Source organism: Chrysochloris asiatica, unplaced genomic scaffold, assembly GCF_000296735.1.
Source record: "Chrysochloris asiatica unplaced genomic scaffold, ChrAsi1.0 scaffold00288, whole genome shotgun sequence".
In the NCBI taxonomy this organism is placed as follows: domain Eukaryota; kingdom Metazoa; phylum Chordata; class Mammalia; order Afrosoricida; family Chrysochloridae; genus Chrysochloris; species Chrysochloris asiatica.
The window spans coordinates 853151-874454 of record NW_006408806.1 but is presented as its reverse complement, the minus strand read 5'-3'; the positions used below and the strand labels follow the sequence as shown (position 1 = coordinate 874454).

At 36.1% G+C, this 21304-nt stretch overlaps 1 protein-coding gene and 1 pseudogene across 1 annotated transcript in view; both read left to right on the top strand.

Moving 5' to 3' along the window:
• The first annotated feature begins 2562 nt into the window (after window positions 1–2562).
• USP53 (ubiquitin specific peptidase 53) overlaps window positions 2563–21304 on the top strand; it is a 73129-nt gene continuing 54387 nt past the window's right edge. Inside the window, 7 exon segments of the mRNA XM_006874593.1 lie at window positions 2563–2706; window positions 7526–7618; window positions 10233–10367; window positions 15112–15225; window positions 15301–15383; window positions 19312–19417; window positions 19839–19985. Of these exon segments, the coding sequence (XP_006874655.1) occupies window positions 2563–2706; window positions 7526–7618; window positions 10233–10367; window positions 15112–15225; window positions 15301–15383; window positions 19312–19417; window positions 19839–19985 (822 nt within the window).
• LOC102827364 lies at window positions 11426–12295 on the top strand (annotated as a pseudogene).

The following is a 21304-nucleotide window of genomic DNA, read 5'->3' as shown; positions in this document are numbered from 1 at the left end:
TTGAACCACCGACCTTGTAGTTCAAACCAACCTTGCAGTCCAGCACATTAATTCACAGTGCCACGCCAGGACTCTAAATTCAAGACTTAGCAGTTTAGTGATAAGGTTAGGCCTGGAAATGGCCTTCTGACTTCCATTCCCAAGAACTGAGGTTTATTATTTTTTGCTCCCTATCTTACAAGATATTTGATCAGTCATTAATCAGTGATACCTCCCTATTTTACAGGGTATTTGATCAATGATACTGACTTGTGCCCCACTGCCTCTCATCTTTTTTGGGCTGTGAAAAAGAAACTCCAGTGGCTTAACAATTGTTTTAGTTATATAATGCAGCTGTACCAGAAATACAACAAGTGGGTGGTGTTAACCACTAGAAATTTAATCTCACAGTTTAGACTAGAAGTCCAAATTCAGAGTGCCAGCTCTTGGAGGCTCTCCCTTTGTCAGCTCTGGGGAATGGTCCTTGTCTCCTTGCAACATCTGTAGGCCCTGTATTCCTTGGAGATCTCCATACATTTTGCATCTAGGAGCGTCACAGTGCCAGGTCCAAAGGATGCATTCTACTACTGGTTCTTCTGTCTTGGTGGTAGTAGGTCCCTCTGAGTTCAGCTCACTTTCTCCTTGTATATCTCAAAAGAGATTGACTCAGGATAAAACCTAATCCTGTATATTGCATCTGCCCTCATTAAAATCATGGAAGTGAGGATTTACAACATAGTAGTTGGCGCTGTGGGTTAATGTGCCAGACTGCAAAAGCCATTTGAATTGCAAGGTCAGCGGGTCAAGCTCGCCAGCTGCTCCTCGGAAACCCTATACAGGGTCACGATGGGTCGGAATTGACTCAATGGCACCTAACAACTAATAACAACAAATAAGTACATTAGGGTGTAGTGCTATAGAATAAGCACTGGACTGCAATGTCATAGCAGTTCAAATCCACTAGCTGCACATCTGAAACCATATACAGGGTCGCTATGGGTTGGAATTGACTCCACAGCACTTAAAAACAACAACAAATAAGTATATCAGATCAGGGCTCAACGTGTCAAATCATATCATGCATGGGGTTGAATGTATTGTATTAGATCCCATTATAGAGGTGATAGCTACATGTTAACTGTTGAACCACTGAGAATCCTGGCCCAGACAGCTGATACAAAACCTTAGCTATCATACCAACGTACCCAGGGTATGTGGATCCCTATGTGACTTGTCATTTTTCCATCCTCTGTTTCTACCTTTTCTGCCCTGTGTTCACTGCTTTGCTCACATTTCTCCTGCCACACTAGGCTTTCTTAGTATTCCGCCAACATACCAGGCGTACACCAACCTCAGAATCTGAAGTTACTGTTCACTGTGCTTTCAAATGTTCTTTCTCAGATGACTTTTTCATCTCCTTAAAGTTTTAATTGTGTTAGTTAAGTGCCTGGCACCAGCATAAGACTTAATAAATCCTTATTGAATAAGTGAAGGAAGGAAGGAAATTCAATTGATTTTAAAAAAGCTTTGTTAGTAAAACATGATTGTTTTTAATTAAGAAGTTTAACATTTAAGGTTCTTTTACTTTAATTCATTAGGATTTATTAACTACAGTTTTCTTCAGAGTTTTTATGCATATCAATTTATATAAAATCAACTGACTTTTTTTAAGGGAAATTGTATTCTTTGTGTAAGATAGATAATATAGCATTTTTAATATAATTATATCTATTTGTTTTATTAAAAAGCAATTCAAATGTTGATTCCTTAGGTGTAATTGATTTTAGTTCTTTGAAGAGCATTTTTCTTATGAAACTATCATTTCAAATATTGAAAGTTTGAGATGAGTAGTGATTGATATTATATTGAAATTTTAATTAAAATTTTAAATTAAATATGCTTAAATTTTCATGTTTTAGAACTATACTAGTTTTAATCCATTTTATAATTAATTTTGATTCAATATTTATATTCAAATAGCAAAAGTAGAAATTTTCATTATTAGTCTCTACTTTTAAACATTTTTTTTTCTCTTTTAGATTTGCTTTGAGATCACATTGATTTGAAATATGGATGCAACTTTGATAACTTCATCTGGAAAGGAGTATCTTTTTTCTCATTAAAACAAAACAAAACATAAGAAAAGTAAATGACCTGAGGAATTATACCAAATGCCAACTCTACATCTTTGGTATCATCTATTTTTTAACCCATCAAGACAAATGACGTAAAGGAAGATGATGTTTTCATCAATATTATTCTTAACAACATTTAAAATGTCATCCATTTAAACTGTACAACTCTTCTATGAAATAGAACACACAAAGATCTGTGACATTGTTTACTTTATCTTTTTTCCTTTTAAAACTTTCAGACCATTAACATATATATACTCTATTTTTATTTGATGAAATACTTTTAAAAAATTTGTTGCATCAGGAAAGATATGGACTTGGAAACTTGTGTTATTGCAATAGACTACACAGAATTTGAGTGCATAGTTAAAGACGTCATTCATTTTATCATTAGAAACATCACATAAGTATCTAATTCTAAGCTTTTTGCAAATAAATTTGCTTGAAAATGGCATGGGTAAAATTCTTACGGAAACCTGGTAGCAATCTTGGAAAAGTTTACCAACCTGGAAGTATGCTATCTCTAGCCCCTACCAAAGGTTTATTAAATGAACCAGGACAAAACAGCTGCTTTCTTAATAGTGCTGTACAGGTGAGACCATAATTACTTGTTAAATTTTTTTAAGTTTTAAAAATATCATTTTTAATGTTAGCAAAAATATTTTAACTGAGTATTTTAGTTTCTATAATAAACAGAAATGATCTTTTAAACAGAAAGTTGCATTTCTGTGATGTAAAAATGGTTTTAAGATGCTTACTTAATAGAAATATTATACTTAATTTTGTGCCAAGACAATTTTCACTCAATTTGTAGGAATTTTTATTTAATTTTAAAGGTTTGTGAATAATGAGGAAAGCTATAGTCCAGAAAATGTAATCAGTATAAAATGTGTGCATGTGCTATAAAATACTCATATATGTTTTATATTCTTCATTCTTACTTAGAATGTGTATCTTGATTTTGGTGGGTTTTTCTTTTTTTTTTTAACTTTTATTTGTGATTACATATTTTGCTATTTGATATATAAATTAAAATATCTGGAAAAAACGTGCAGTTGGGATTGTTTTTCCATGTAATGTTTGTGGTAATTTAGTTGTATCCAGCCAGGGCTATATATACCAAGAGCATATTTTTGTTGTTAAGTGCTTTCAAGTCAGTTCTGACTTATAGAGATCCTGTAATGTGGTTTCTGAGGAGTAGCTGGTGGGCTTGAAACCATGACTCCAGAGCATATTGAATCATGCTAAGCTCAAACATTAGTTTCATGTAATTATGAAGCACTTTTTAGGTTAAAGTTTAAAGGAGAATAGGCATACAGACAAAACTTTACCTACCTTTTTGTGATTTGATCCCTGCTCATTAATACGCATTATATATTCTGCTCATGCAAAGGTTTAAAGCCTTGGAAACATTCTACTGGGTCACACCGTAAGTCAGAACTGACTCAACAGCACTTAAGAACAACAATTTTTAAAACGTAGCAGTTTAAAAGCTATTTTTCAAATTTTAAAGAAAAATTGGAATCAACCCATTAATACAAACATTCCCCAGATTGAAGTGTGCTAAATTAGCATAGATTCATTCTGTTTATATCGAATTATCTTAATTTTGCCATCATATCAAGGGGCAATTTTGCTGGGTATATGATTCTTTGGTTGATTTTTTTTTTTTTCTGTAGCTACTATTTTAATATTATTGTTATATTACTAAACCCACCCAATCACTGGGACTACTTTTTCATATTAAGTGTTGAAAAAAGGAAGACATGTTTGATGCTCTGAGTTGACCATATCTGCATTAATCACACTTTTCAAATCATATAATTTAGGTCTATGGCCATGTCTTCAAATTCACTAATTGTTTATTTTGCAGTGTCTCATCTGCTGTTAATCCCATTCAGTGTACTTATCATCTCAGACGTTGTAATATCTGGGTGCATTTGGGTATTTAAAAAAAAAAATCTTTCTTGTCTACTTAACCATGCTTGGTATTTCCTCCGGAGTCCTGGTGTAACACTTGACCACAAGGTGGTTTGAACTGCAAGGTCAGCAGTTCACACTCACCAGCATTTAGAGGGTCACTGTGAGTTGGAATTGACTCTATAGCACTAAACAAGTATTTCCTCTAGATTCTTGAACATAGAAATACATTTGTATTTGTCTTACTGTACATGTCTATTCTGTCATTGTAGATTGTTATTGTTAAGTGTCTTGAGTCGGTTCCTATTCATTTCCACCCTTCATAGGGTTTCTGAGGAGTAGCTGGTGAGTTTGAACTGCTGACCTTACAGTTCAAACCAACCTGCAGTCCAGTGTATTATCCTGCAGTACCATAGACTCATGTAAATATAGGTCATTTTCAGTTGGTTAATTTTTAAAAATTCTTTATTTTGGATTTCTTTGCATGATTTCTTTATTGGATTTCAGTCTGTAGAAGTTTTTACCTTGTTGGGTGATAGATATTGGGGTGATAGAAATCTACAGCACTTAACAACAAAAGTATTCTTGAGCTTTGTTTTGGGATAAAGGTTAATTTATTTGGAAAGAGTTTTGACCATTTTACATGTAAGCTCAGTTTATTCCAGGCTTAATTTCTCGACTGCGGAGGCAAGACTTTTCTTTTATAATCAGTACCCTGTGGAACTATGAAGTTTTTTTTTACCTTGGTTGTTGGGACTAGGCACCTACCTATCTCAGGTCTGGGCACTGTTACCTATAATTCTTTGGGTATTTTCTTCAGCTGGTATACATGTGTACAAGATTGTATACATCAGTATCTACCTGAATAGTCAAGAGGAGGCTCTCTGAAGATTTATGGTTATTGTTTCTCGCTACAGCTCCTTCCTCTTCAGTACTCTGACCCTCTTTGGCTTCCCTAGCACTCCCACCTCCATTTCAATTCAGGCCATCTGCTGGCCACTCCTTGGGTTCACCTTTACTGTCCCATGGCTTGGAAACATTCTCTAGAGCATATGCTGGGGCAATTGTATAGCCTATTTTATTTGTTTCTAATTCATTTTCCATGAATTACGGTCTTTTGTTATCTGATGTGTACAGTGTCCTCAGAGCCATTTCAGATATTTTGACTGATTTCATTGTTGTTTCAGACAGGAAGGTAAATCTGATACCTGTTATTGCATCTTAGTTGAAAATTCTGACAATTATTTATAAAGATGTTATTGCAGCTTGATGCATTGAGTCAATTTTGACTCTTAGCAACCCATGTAACAGAGTAGAGCTACTGCATAGGGTTTTTAGGCTGTAGTCTTTACAGGGGACTCCCGGTCCGGTGCTGTAGTATTCAGCACTGTACTGCGAACCATAAGGTCAGCAGTTCAAATCCACTAATTGCTCCTTGGAAACCTTATACTGGGTTGCTAAGAGTTGGAACCTACTTGACAGCACTTAAACAATCTTTATAGGAGCAAATCATGAGTATTTCTGCTTTGGACCCACGGGGTGGGTTTGAACTACCAAATTACCAGTTAGCGCCAAGTGCTGGGGAGCAAGATGGACGAAGAACAATAAGGTTGGCTATTTAAGTCCGCCAGCAGTAGAAAGATGATGCTTTCTGCTACTGCAATGATTTGCAACCTTGGAAACCTTATACAGGGTCACTAAGAGTCAGAATGGACTTGACAGCACTTAACAAAAATAACCCAAGCGCTTGACTGTTATAACACACCTTTATTTATAAAGACAGAAAATATAAAGTGGTGAAAGGTTTAGATAGGTAAATAAATGAGAAAAGAAAATGTTAGGGCTTATTTGTAGTAGTATTTACAATCAATTACAATTGTTGATACCTTGCCTGAGGCAAAATATTGAATCATTGTCCTTGGACACCTGTATTACCTTTATGTGCTTGTTCTTTTAGTCTTTCTCATGTTCTACGTTGCTGTTACTTTTTATTTTTCGTTGATTTCTGCATTTTGGCTTTCTTTTTCTAAATAGGCCACTAGGACAGTTATTTTCAAACAGCTTTGTTCATGTTGTTGATAGTTAGGCACCATGGAGTTGCTTTTGACTCACAGTGACCCTGTATAGGGTTTCCGAGCCTGCAAATCGTCACAGGAGTAGAAAGACTCATCTTTCTTCTATGAAATAGATGGTGGAACCAAACTGTTATTAACATTGTCCCTAAATAATTTTTTTTTAAATGTGTAGACCTTCATACATTGAGTGGGTATGTTCGTACTTCTTTGCCACGTTTTTAAATTTACATCTAAAATTTTTCATCATACATCTAAATACCTGTCAAAGACTTTCTGCAGTGCATTCTAAATATTGGCATTTTTAAATAAAACTTTTATTGAATTTAAATACCCTGGGACTTTGTGGTATTAGTGGTTCATTCTTAAATTTGATTAATAGTCTTATTAACTGATCTTTATTGTAAACACCACGGTACTTAATAACAACAACAATTGTAAACTTAGGAGTCTTGTGTAGTGCTGGACTGCTAACCGCAAGGTTGGTGATTTAAAACACCAGCCGCTCCATAGAAATCCTGTACAGGGTCTCAATGAGTCAGAACCAACTTGACAGGACTTAACAACAACAATACCATGTTTAAGATCCCTGGGTGGTACAGACAGTTTGTGCTTGACTACTAAAGGTTTGAACCCATCCATGGCTCAATTGAAGAAAGGGCTGGCAACTGACTGCCATAAGGATTTTAGTCTGAAAACCCTTTAGAGCTCTGTCCTATATAACGTAGGGTTGCTGTGAGTAGGAATTGACTTAATGGCAACAGGTTTTGATTTTGAGGGTTTTCTGTTTGCATAACACATGAAAAAGCACTTGACAACTGGATAATTTTATCTCTTTCTTTGCTTTCCTGGAATTCATATTTCTGTTTTAGTTTCTTCACAGAACGTACCCTACTATCTTTATAGTTTTATGATTGTCAGTTTTTGTACATCCATAGTTTGAGCCCACCAGCTGCTTCTCTGAAAAAAGTTGAGGCTTTCTGCATCCATGAAGATGTAAAGCCTTTAACAGTTTACTTTCATACTTGCTGTTATTCTTTGTTAATATGCTGTTGAGTTGGCCCTTGACTCACAGTGACCTCATGTGTTACAATGTAGAATTGCTCCTTCGGTTTTTATTTTATTTTTTTCTGTAATCTTTCCAGAAACAGTTCTCCAGGCCTTTTCTTTTGTAAAGTTGCTGGGTCTGGGTGGGTTCAAACCAGCACCCTTAAAGGTAGCAATTGAGCCAAACTGCTTATGCAACCTAGGTTCCTTGTTATTATATTTACTGGTAATATATATCTAATTTGATTATACACAAGTGACAAAAAGAAGTTAATTATTAGCTTGAAATTTAAAAAAAAAAAGCGAATTTTTTTTTACATTAAGAAAAATCTTACTGTGGTTTTTTTCCCTTCCCATTTCACCATTTCTTAGGTTTTATGGCAACTGGACATATTCCGACGAAGCTTGCGGATTTTAACTGGACATGTCTGTCAGGGAGATGCCTGCATATTTTGTGCACTGAAGGTAACTTTTTAATGGTGTTCTTAAGTGTTGTTGAGTTGGTTTTGACTCTTATCAACCCTTTATAGGGTTTCCAAGGAGTGGCTGGTGGGTTTGAACCACTAACTTTGTGGTTAGCAGTCCAGTGCCTATCCTACAGTACCACATCAGGCCTCCATCCAGCTTTTTAATAGCTGTGAACAAATACTATCAATTGTTTCTCTACAAATTTAATTGTCAGTTTATTTGTAATTAACGTTGATAATCCAGTAGTTTGTAGTTTTGAGATTTATTCTTAAAGTGTCTTTTATTCAGTTTTATGTTTTGAAGGCACTTAACAACAACAACAAATGTTTTTGTTTGCTGTTTTTATCTAACGGTAATTAAATTTAATATTTTACATAGTACCAAGTTGCTTGGAGCATTACATATTTTATTAATTTGAAATAATTTTTTTATTCATTCATTAAGTGCTTATTGAGTTCTTACTGTGTTGTGGGCACTGCTGTAATTGCTGGGGATACAACAGTGTTGTAGAAAGTAATGAGGAACTGGTAAGAATCCCTGATCTCATGGAGTTTGTTTTGTTACAGTAACGGAGATAATAGGTAAGCGAACTATGTAGTATATTAGATGACATTTAGTGCTAAGGAAGCAAAATTAGGAAAAAAGGTAGCGAGTGTTGAGTGGCTGAGAAAATGACATTTGAGTCAAGATTTGAAGAAGGTGTTGGATGAAAGAAGACCTGTGGGGTCACAAGATAAGAAGTAGTAGTTAAGTAATAACCTGAATATATTTCCTTTAACTTATTTGTGCTACTGAAGGATTTACCCAAGAATTTGTCTTATAAATTAAACTTTTAAGATCACATACGATTGTTGTTAAGTACTGTCTTGATGGTTTCAACTCATAGCGACCCTGTATAGGGTTTCCAGCAAGTGGCTGGTGGGTTTGAACCATCAACCTTGAGGTTAACAGTCCAGTGTTTATCTGACAGTGCCACACCTGGACTCTTCAAATAAGATTAGGAATTTAATATTTTATCATTGTGTTTTAGATAAATGATGTTATTGAATATCCTGAGGAGCTCTGGTAGTGTAGTGGTTACAAGTTGACTTGCTAACCTCAAGGTCAGCAGTTTGAAACTACCCGTTGTTCTGTGGGAGACAGATGAGGCTTTCTGCTCCCATAAAGATTTACAGCCTTGGAAACCCTATGCAGGGTCTCTATGAGTCGGAACTGACTCCGCAGCACATAGCCACCACCACCACCAAGCGTGCGCGCGCACACACACACACACACACACACACACACACACGAAAAACAAAGGCATTTGTGTGCTTTAATTTCCTTATGTTTTTTAAAGGATTGTGGAATAACTTACCAATGGGGATTTTAGAACAGCAAAATCAGGTTATTGTTAGAGGATGAAGAATGAATTCAGATCAAATTACAGTATTATATTTTATTTTCTCTGTAGTAACTTTTGACTATTTTGACCAATTATAAAATTTGGTAAGTGCTGTTAAGTTGGTTCTGACCCATAGCAACACTATATAGGAGTGGCTGTGGGGTTTGAACTGCCAATCTTGTAGTTAGTGGTCCAGTGCTTATCCTACAGTGGTATACCAGGACTCCCAATTATAGAAATAAATATAATTCAGTTTCTTATCTCAAAATTTAAATAGTCTTACATATAGAGCCTACCTCCTCTAATACAGACTAGCTTCCTTGCAGTTTCTCAGAACTGATTCCTGTCTCCTGGACTTTTCATTTTAATTCATTATGCATGGACTTTTTCTCATGTAGAGAATTTGTATACAAAACTTGAAAATACCTTTTTTAAAGCCCTACAAGTAATTATCTTTTCTCTGACTCTTTTTATAAAATATGCCTTTTTATCTTTTTAAAGCAAATTTAGTATAATAGTGTGAAACTTGTTATTCCATTGTTGTTTTTAAGTGCCGTGGAGTTGATTACTACCCATAGGGGCCCTGTATAGGGTTTCCAAGGAGCAGCTGGTAAGCTTGAACTGCCGACCTTGTAGTTCAAATGGCTTTGCAGTCTGGTGCATTAACCCACAGTGCCACACCAGGAGCTGTCTAATTTTTGTTTTTAAATTGGAGTTTGCCATTCTTTGAGGTTTACTTAAGACCCTGGTAGAAGAAATTTTTTAAAATTTCACTCAAGATTATTTTAGGGTGTTTTCATTTTTATTTTTAAGATTATTGAGTTAATACTAATTTTAATGTGGTTTTACATATATTTTTGTTAGCATAATTTTAATTTCCTAAGTAGTTTTAGATTTTAAAGCAGATTTTCTTAAAACTTGTTAATTGAGCTGCCTGCATTGCAATCAGTTCATGGCTTACAAAATCAGAATCTTAGTGTGCTTGCTAATTTTATGCACATTAATATATTAAGTTCCTACTCATTTAGGGACTGTTTCAAAATATCTACATTTTTGTGCTAATATGAAAATTTTTTTTTAATTTTATGAAATTTTAGAGTAAAAGACTTTTGTACCAGTTTCTAAGTGTGAAAAATTGTTTTGAATTTTACTATCTTACAATGAAATTATTTGAAGTTTTTTTAAGTTGTTGGCATTAAACTTACTGATGTAACTGGTGATTTACAGACAATATTTGCACAGTTTCAACACAGTCGAGAAAAAGCACTTCCTTCAGATAACATAAGGCATGCTCTGGCAGAGAGCTTCAAAGATGAGCAACGATTTCAGCTTGGACTTATGGATGATGCTGCAGAGTGCTTTGTAAGTATTTTGATAATCCTTAAGAAGTAGGGATACTCACTCTTTGATTCCTTTAATGGTATAAATTTTGAGAAAATAAAATAATATTTTTAACAGTACATTTGTTGTTGTTAAGTGTCATTGAGTCAGCAACCCTGCATAGGATTTCCGAGGAGCAGCTGGTAAGTTTGAACTGCCAACCTTGCAGTTCAAATGGCTTTGCAGGCTGGTGCAATAATCCACGGCACCACACCAGGACTCCTTAACAGTACATAGGTATCAGAATTAGTCAATGGATTCATATCTTGCCTATTCTTTAAGGCTCAGTTTAAGTCCATCTGGTACAATGACTTTGACATTCATTTTTGGTCATGTCTTTCTCCCCTGGCCTCTCAATGACCTTTTAAATTCTTCTTGGATAATGTTTTTGCTGTCATGTCATCCCACAACATATGGTTTTCATTCATTAATGTTCAGTGCAGCCAATCAGTTCTTGAGATAGTCTTAAAATTGTTGTTGTTATTAGGTGCCATCGAGTCGGTACCGACCCATCGCGACCTTATATTCATACTTTGCCTCTTGTGGACTTTTCATTTTCTTTATCTTCCACTTTTAACTTGCATATGAGCAATTGATGGTCTTTTTCATAGCTGGTTTCTGGACTTGTTCTGATTTAACGATATTGAGCTTCTCCATCATTGTTTTCCACATATGTAGTCTACTTCATTTTTGTATTGTTGTTGTTGTTGTTAGGTGCCATTGAGTCAGTTTTGATTCATAGCGACCCTGTATAGGGTTTCTGAGGAGTGGCTGGTAAGCTTGAACCGCTGACCTTGTTCTAACCCACCTTGCAATACAGTGCATTAACCCACAGTGCCACACCAGAACTCCTTGTATAAGAGTATTCTGTTTGGGAGGCACTTACAGAGTGCTTATCTGAGGCAGTCAGCAGAGATTTTCTGGGGTCAGTAATGACAGGGTTTGCCTCAATTCCCTCCGCTGCTGTCTTTCCACTAACTCTATCCAGTTCTGCGCCTGCTTACTGAAGGAGCTGAACTGAACAGGTGCTGGGGTTGGGGATGGAGAGAGGATGTCTCTATTCCCTGTTCCCTGCAGGTGGTCCCATTGCCCAAGACCTTGGGTTCTTAATTATCATAGCTGACGGCTACAAGGAATTGAGACTGGAGTATTCCATTAGAAATTAGTTGCACAATTGAGAATGCACTTGCTGATGCTAAAGCTCCTGTTGAAAGACTGAGAAGTGATGATGCAGCAGAATCTCGTTGAACAAATCATAGCTCTCAGTAAGCAAGTAGAAGCAATGATGCAGTACCAGGAAGAAAATCAAGAACTTAATGAAGTTGCAAGACACTCACCACAGTCCACAAGAGTTATGGGAATCCAGCAAGAAAACAGACAAATCAGAGAATTACAAGAGAACAAAGAATTGTGTACAGCCCTGGAAGAACATCACTCTGCTTTGGAACTTAATAATGAGCAAATATTGAGAACAAATATTAAGACTACTAATGGCAAGGAAAAAAGATGATTCAATTATAATAATGACACTAATCCAGTTATAATAATGAAGCTATAAGAGCAGCTCTCCAAGGACTTAACAAGCACATGTTGACCAAATAACTGAAATGGCTGCAGTAATGAGGAAAGCCATTGAAATTGATAAGCAACAGGGTTGCAAGGAACAAGAACAAATATTTCAACTTGAACAAGAAAATGAAGGTTTGAGAGAAATCCTTCAAATAACTCGAGAATCATTTTTGAACCTAAAGGAAGATGATACATCGGGAAGTATGTCTTTGTCAGCATTAATGACCGATAGTACACTGAGTCTAAGGAAGAGCTACAAAGCTTCTAAGCACGTGAGCTTCTTACAAAATTGGCTCCAAACAGTCACTGGAACTGGCCTACTAAATGTATGGATTGGGTAACAGAAAAATCAATCTCAATCAAGCTTTTATGTATTATATATATAGACACACACATAGTATGTACAGTATACTGGTAATGACATTTTAAGGAATAACAACAACAAAAAATGCATTATTTAAATGGTCACTGACTTAATTCCAAAACATAAATGAGAGGCAGAAATTAAGCCATTTCTAATTGGTGAACAAATGAGAAAGATCTTCACAGTAACTGCTGAATATAAAGAGAACTTTCAGCAGTATTCTTGGCTAGTTCTGGATGAAGTTTGGGTAAACTTGGATATTTCTAGTTAGTGTTTAGGGATTATAGAATTATTCCATTTAAAAAATACAAATTTATGCCATGACTTTGTGAATAAAGTTCCTCATAATGTTTTATACTTCTTGTTTGGTGTCAAGACTTCAGCTTTAGTGATTGCCTGTCAGCTTTCTCATTAATTTAAATTTTTGTCAAAATTGCTTAAAGGCTTTAAAAAAAAACCAAAACGAGTATTCTATTTAGCCATTTATGTTGTTGAAAAAGGTATTTCTAATGAATAGGTCAATGGTCTTTCAAAATTCTATTCTATGTGATATCTGTCATTGTTTCTAAAACTAAAGCCATAAAAGGGGGCTTCAAAATTTCATATAACAGTGGAATTAAAATATAATGGAATTTTTCCATGAACTTTTTGAAACCCCTTATTTCCCAACTACAAATGCTTAATTTTTGTTTCCAACTTTTGCATTCCAATCACCAATAATTATCAATGCATCTTGATTGGATTTTTATCAGATTAAGATTACAGAAGTTATTTAAAATCTTCAATTTCTTTATTCTTGACATTAGTGATGCTGTAGGATAGGCACTGGACAGTTAACCCACAAGGTCAGCAGTTCAAACCTATAAGCAGCTTCTCTTTTACTCAAGTAAAATATCAGCCTCCACATAATGCATGACCAAATCTTCTGATTTGTTTTCTGAAGAGTTTTATTTTCTGTGGAATTCATTTGATATTTATGTTTTATTAGCCTAAAAAATCACATCTGTTGTTTTTTTAACCTAGGGCAAACCTTTACTTTGCCATTCATAATAATGAAATATATTTTTCCTTTTTCTTTTGTTTGTAATTGTTCTCACTTAAAACCCAAAATAAACATATTTTGCTTAATACTGAACTCATTGCAGAAATAAATACTGATTTGTATTATAAGTCTCAACTCTAATATCAAACTTGTTGCAGAGCAAATTCACTGCATTATGTATTAGTGTAGATATATTATCATTGATACTTTGATCTAAGTTTACAGATGATCTAAGTAGTACTTTTAAAATTTTTCATTAAGAGTCCTGGTGTGGCTTTGTGGGATAATGCCTCAGACTGCATAGTTGTTTGAACTGCAAGGTCGGTGGTTCCAGCTCACCAGCTGCTCCTTGGAAACCCTGTACAGGGTCGCTATGGGTCAGAATTGACTCGCTGGCACTTAACAACAACAATTTTCATTAATGTGAAAACAGGAATCTTTGCTAATATTAAATTTTAGATGTCAGCCATCGTGGGTTGATTTTCAAAAAGTGTTTAAAAATCATCTTTACTACAAGAACAAGCAAGTTGTTTGCCCAGGAGATGTCAAGGCAAGTGGTCGGGTCCCCTCAGTGTAAACCCCCTTCCAAGACTAAGACTCAGTGGGAATACACACTCTGATTGGTGACCATGCTCATCACTGATAAGGGGAAGTGAGGGAAAAACAGCAATGAAGCTGCTAGCTAAGCCCTACAACGTTCAATAGACTCCTGTGAACCCGGGTGGAGATGTAGTTGGCCAGCATTGTGGCAAGAGCTAGGGACTCTTGGCCCCAGAGTCAGTGACATAGCCATAGAGGACTAGAGTGGAGAGTGAAGCGTCCAGCTGATAAGAAGAGAGGGCATATGCACAAGAACTCCCACACTTGCAGATAATACCCATTTGACCTGGCTTTCAATGACTGGAAGATCAGAGCTCAACTAGAAGAAGAAAGAAGAGGAAAAAAAGAGTAATCTGATACAATTTGATGAACTTGACCTACACTTATGGATGCAGTAGGTCAAAAGAGGGAACAAATCTTTGCAGCAGGGATCATTCCCACCTCCTCCATACACAGGGTAGACAGGGATGGGCAACTTGGACATTAGCTACCCAAAATGGGGGGTGGAAAGGCAAGAAGTGACTGGCTTACAAGCTTTCAAGAGGGAACTTAGATCCACAGGGCGTGGAGGAATATAGAATCTCCACTGAGTAGTATCCAGTCTGTCTAGGCGGGGCTGATGAAATGAAATACGGATAGGTCTCTTGTGATACAATAGTGAATAATTGTTATTAGGACTGACTGTGACGGTTGGAAATGTAAAGGTAGATGTTTTGTAGCAAAGAGGGGAGTGATTAACTTTTCAGCCTAGGAGCGGAGGTCCCTGGGACCATCAAGGGAGAAGAGCAGAGAGCGAGACCCTATCCAGATAAGCAGTGATGCCTGAGATGGAGGCAGAGACAATGATGTGGAGCGATGGAGCAGCTGGGGACTTTAGACCCAGAGAGGGAGAGGGGCTGTGTGCTGACGACTGGGGGGCAGACTTGTAGTGTGTATACCCTTTGGTTGGTTGATGATGCATGGAGGGGATTGTAACCATGGCAATGAAACGATACACAATAGGTTGAATGTAAGACTAATGTTCTCCCATGTAAACTAGGACATAATTCACAATAAAACATTAAAAAAAAAATCATCTTTAGAAAAAGCTTCATTTTTGAAATGCCTTCAGAAATATCAGCAATTCATTTGCCTTTTTCTTTTTTAATTAGGAAAATATATTGGAAAGAATTCATTTTCACATAGTGCCAAGCAGAGATGCAGACATGTGTACTTCTAAGTCGTGCATCACTCACCAGAAGTTTGCAATGACCCTCTATGAACAGGTGCGACAGCTTAACTCTTTGATTAGATATTTAAGTTTTATGATTGATAAATTAAATGTATGTTTTTACCTTTAGTGCGTGTGTCGTAGCTGTGGAGCATCATCAGATCCTCTTCCTTTTACAGAGTTTGTGCGGTACATTTCTACAACAGCTCTATGGTAAGGACCTATTAAGCATATTTGTACAAGCTGTTAGTAACACGTTGAGCATTTGTCCTATAAAATCAGGATTTCACTCCTTGAGGCTAATAACTATAAAGTGTACCCCCAAAATTGGAACATTGCTTTTACTGTCTACTTATAGCAACTGTATGGAACTGTGAAGGCCATCTTAAAATGATAAGCTCAATAGTAGGTAGAAGTGCACATGGTTTCTTAATTTTTACTAAGGTATTGCTTTGTACTGACTATGTTTCCTGTCAGTTCTGTTGTGACCCTTTATAGGGGTGGAAGCTAAGGTAAGTAGAAAGGGGGGGAAAAGTGAAAATCCTCAGATTATTGCATGTGCAATTTTTAAATTCTCTTTAAGTGAAAATTTGTCATGTATTCCTACTTCTTTCTCTTACCCTTCCTTTCACTTTTCTCTCTTGACTCCTTCCCACCAACCCACCTTTACTTCCTTCTCTTGCCTGTACGTGAAACATTAACTAGCTAGGAATCTAAGTTTGATCCCTAGACTTTATTATAAGAATTGTTTGAATACTGACCAAACATCAACAGGGATTTAAGAGTGTAAATATTTGATATGTAATAAATATCTAGTAAGATCACAAGTAGGAGCTCTGGTAACATAGTGGTTACGAATTGGGCTGCTAACCTTAAGGTCAGAAGTTCGAAACTACCAGCCACTCTGCCAGAGAAAGATGAGGCTTTCTGCTCCCATAAAGATTTACAGCCTCAGAAACCCTGTACAGGGTCGCTATGAGTCGGAACTGACTCCATGGCACTTAACAACAACAGCAACAAAGATCACAAGTGTTTGTAAACATTTTAATGCAAAGCACATAATGTTAATCAGTAATTATCAGTTAGAATACATCAGTGCAACAGTTGATAAATAGCATTGCTGTTTTCATCGGTGTGCAGCATGAATGTCTTGTGATTATCCATGTCATTCCATTATTAAGCATCATGGCTTTCTTGGGGGTAGTACAGCATTTCTTAACGATTATTAAATAAGTATTTAGGTGTGTCTAAATCTTTCTTATATAAAGAGACTTTGGAAATCTTGATTTAGAGAAACATTCCTTAAACTTAAGTCAATTTGTAGGCTTATTTTTCCCTTTCTGTGTGAAAAGTAAAATGGTGTTTAAAAAGAGATAGGTTGCACATTAAAACTGTAAAATTTCAACTCTACGTTGAAACAGTTTTATAAAATTGCAGTGATCTGATGCAGTATTTTACACAAGAATTATATCCCCATTGGACTTTGCCTGGTCTACAGTGCAAATTAGAGTATAGGATCCCAGAATTTTATTTCTGTCATAATTTGAATCCACATAATTGAATCCAGATTTTATGTAAAATATCCCTTTTAATTTTAATAAAGATACTACTTTGTTGAGAAAAAGTAGGTTTGATGAGGTTGATCTGGTAAATGGACTGATAAGGATTGAAATCCAGGTCTGATAGACTTCAAAATGTCTTCTTAAACACTACTCTGATGCTGTCAGTTTTTAAAAACCGTATATACAATTTAAGGAGTGTTGGTGGTACTGTAGGATAAACACTGGACAGCTAACCACAAGGTCAGCAGTTCAAACCTACCAGCCACTCTGCAAGAGAAAGCTGAAGCTTTCTGCTATTGCAAAGATTTACAGCCTCACAAACCTTGTTCAGGGTGGTTGTGAGTCAAAACCAACTTGATGGCATCAAATAACAACTAAATGTACAATGTGAATTAACTATCAGATTTAGTGGAGTCCTGGTGTGGTGCTGTAGGATAAGCACTGGACCACAAGGTCATTTGAATCTCAAGGTCTGCAGTTCAAACTCAGCGGCTGCTGCTTGGAAACCCTATACAGGATTGCTATGAGTCAGAACTGACTGGACAGCACTTCACAACAGCAATATCAGATTTAGTGCTTTTTGTTATGTCTGTCCTTGAATAATGAAATTGTCAAGGATTTTATTTTACTTGTATCCATAATCAAAGCCCATGGAAGCAGCAGTCAAGAAATCAAATGATATATTGTATTGGACAAATCTCTTGCAGAAAAGTAGATAAGAAAGTAGGATCCATCAATATGCTGTCTGCAAGATACATATCAAAAAGATGGAACAGCCTAAATGCCCATTGACACAAAAACAATTTAAAAAGCTTTGGTATATATACACAGTGGAATATTATGCATTGTTGAAGAATAACACATCTGCAAAACACCTCACAACATGGATGAACTTGTAGGACATTATTCTGAGTGAAAAAAAGGAAGATCCTCCACAACATGGATTGACTTAGTGTCTGCACCAGTGGGCTCAAACAGGAACAGTTATGAGATTGGTGCAGGACTGGGCAGTGTTTCATTCTGTTGGCTCAGTTAGTTGTAACTGACTCAACAGCACCTAATGTTCAACAACAGCAGTGTTTGTGAAGTACTGTAGATTGGGTTGTATTTGAATACTTGTAGATTATTTGTACTGTTGCAAAAAGTAGTACCAGCCATCCCTTCCACAGTACCGTCGCCTTAGTTGACTTTCGTAATTCATTACAGTGGTCACACAGAACTCAGACACTATACTCACAGTTATATGGTTTATTAGAGACATGGTTGTTGCTGCTGTGCCGTCAAGTAGGTTTCAACTCATAGCAACCCTGTATAGGGTTTCCGGCTGGTGGGTCTGAGCCACTGACCTTGTGGCTAGCAGTCCACAGCTTATCCTACTGGCACACACGAGGACTTTTAACAGGTTCAGATTCAGGGGCAGAAATATTCAGGGCCCAGTTCTCCCGTCAGCACAGCTTCTCCTCTCTTATACTCACAGGCAGGCCTCTCTTTGGCCTCTGCCCTGCTCTTGCAATGTTACAAAGCTCTTTTAGAGCTGCTTACAAATGCCCAAAGGGCACTCCATTTCATCATAACCCCCAGCCTGAAGGCTTTCTGCTCCAGCTCTAAAGGTCACCAAACTTCAGTTAAGTGCCTGGAGGCACCCTGACTCTACAAACAAGCATCCTACCCAAAATCATTCAGCTTTACTTGCTCCATGGGCTGAGAAGCCCATAGCTCTGTCTGGTACTCTGGCTCTTGGTTTTGCTGCATCTGCTCCTCTGTTGCTCCTTCAATGGCTCAATGCACAGGGCTATCGGCATCCAAATGGCATTAGTTGTACCTGGTGCATTTAATCAGCAGATCACTTTCTCCTGATTGAAAATGGTAGCTTTCTTTCTGTGAACTTTGAGTCAGAAAAAGTGAGTTTCTCACAATATTTTTGTTGTTGCTAGGTCAGCGTTAACAAAGTAACTTTGTTAACTTTTTAAAATACTGAATTTAAAAAATTTTTGAGTATAAGTAACGTTTTAAAAGAAACATATGACCTTCAGACAGAGAACTGTATCCTTGACAAGTTGTTGTTGTTAAGTGCCATCGAGTGGGTTCCGACCCATAGCGACCCTGGATAAGGTTTCCTAGGAGCAGCTGGTGAGCTTGAACCACTAACCTTGCAGTTCAAATGGCTTTGCAGTCTGGTGCATTAACCCACAGCGCCACAACGAAAGTGCATTTTCTTACTATTAATTACATTCTTTGAGGACTGGTGTGGCGCTGTAGGATAAGCACAAGGTCAGTGGTTCAAATTCACCAAGAGCTCCGCTGAAACCCTACACGTGATTTCTGTGAGTTGAAATCGACTTGGCGGTACTTAGCAATAACAATTATTATATCTTAGCATAAGGTTTGGTTTCAACATATAGCTGCCAATTTTTATAATTCTTCATGTTAAGGAAAATTACTTTGTCTTTAGGCACAACCAGTATATGAACTTGAAACTGTAATTCAAGCCTATATTTACTAAGTATTTTTCATGTGTAATGTGTTAAATCTGATTTAAGTTCATAGGCCTAATTTGGGACTGCTTCTTTCTTATTTAGTAATGAATTTGAAAAAATGATGGAAAGACATGAACGCTTTAAGCCTGAAATGTTTGCAGAATTGCTGCAAGCAGCAAATACCACTGATGACTTTAGAAAATGTCCTGTAAGTATAAGTTGGAGACTTATGTATCTATCTATGTTTGTCAGTTTAAAAAACAAACATTCAGGAATTATCATGAAAATGATAATGAAAATAATTTAAGTTTTTAATTTTTTAAGTGTTTTTGGTAACTTTCTATACTCTGATCTATTTATCTCAGCATTGGTTTTTTTTTAAGTTGAGCTCTTACTTTAATATATTTACATTATTAAAGAACAGTACTTGATTTAGAAGAAACTTCTGTTTGATCAGTAATTAATACAAATAGTTCATTTAAAGTACATTTCTAGCTTACTAAAGTATTAAATTTTAGATATATGTTAAAATTTGCCCTTTCACAAAATGCAAACTGTGTAAGGCTCTATCTGATGGATATCTTAATAATTTTAAAACTTGCCTGTTGTGTGTTTTCTTTATTTTTTAGAGTAACTGTGGTCAAAAAATAAAAATTCGTCGTGTTTTAATGAATTGCCCAGAGATTGTTACAATTGGATTAGTCTGGGATTCTGAGCATTCTGACTTGACTGAAGATGTTGTTCGGAATTTGGGGACACATCTTTATCTTCCTGGGGTATGTCAACTGTTTTAATTTTCAAATTCCTCTAAAACATCCTCATATATTATGGTACCCTTAGTTTTGTTTTTCAAAACTGAATTTTCTTTCTAGAAGAAACAGTAATGAAGAATTAACGCTTATAAAACCAAATTTATTCAAATAAGACTCACCAGAATGCCTTTCTTGAATGAAACAAAGCTATCTCATGCCCTTTACCACTTTTATCCTAAAAAGATTGTTGTTGTTAAGTCCCATGGAGTCAATTCCAACTCATAGCAACCCTGTACAGGGTTTCTAAAGAGCAGCTGATGGGTTTGAACTGCTAACCGTGTAGTTTGCAGTCCAGTGCTGATCCTACAGTGCCACATCAGGAGTCCAAAAAACAAATTCTATGTAATTATACAGAAAAGATACATATGTAATTATACAAGGGTAACTCAGAAAGTCCCTTGTACTGTGGTATTTCAGCAGAGCTTACAGACTAAGAACAGACTAGGAAAAAGAAATAGGTGGCCCATTTCTGAATGATTAACCCTGGAAATGTTATGAATGGCAACAAAACGTCTGATACATGCTAAAAGAAGAATTCTTCAGCTTGGAAAGCACTTAAAAATGTAGAGTCTACCTTAATAACATGGATACAACAAAGCTTTGGGGATTTTCACTTCCTCATAGAACATAACTCAATCATTTCCTCATGGAACACAACTCAAAATAAGAAGAAAAACTGCAAACATCCATTAATAATCGGAATGTAAAATAAACGAAGTATGACTTCAGGAAAACTGGAGATCGTCAAAAGGAAATGGAAAGCATAAAGATTGATACCATAAGTGTTAGTGAATGCAAATTCACGGGTATTGGCCATTTTGAACTGAACAATCATGGTGTTTATACTATGTTGGAAGTGATAAGTTGAGGAATGCTGTAGCATTCTTCAAGAACATTTCAAGATATATCTGTAAATATAGTGGTGCTTGTGATAGGGTACTATCTGTATGCCTACAAGGAAAATGTTTTTGAATTATCTTTATCGAAATTTTACTTGCATGTGGTATTAATGATATTATTTGATAATTTCCATGTTCTGTCTTATCTCTTTGGAATGTGCACAAACGTGGATCTCTTATAGTCAGTTGGTTTTCCAAATTTCTTGGCATAGAAGAGTGTCTCCAGTGTTGCATTAGTTTGTTGAAACATTTCAATTTGTATTCCATAAATTGGTCCTGTTCTTTGCCAATGTCTTCAGTGCAGCTTAAAATTCTTCCTTCATTACCATTGACTTTGATTATATGCTATCTCTTGAAATGGTTGAACACTGACAATTTCATTTT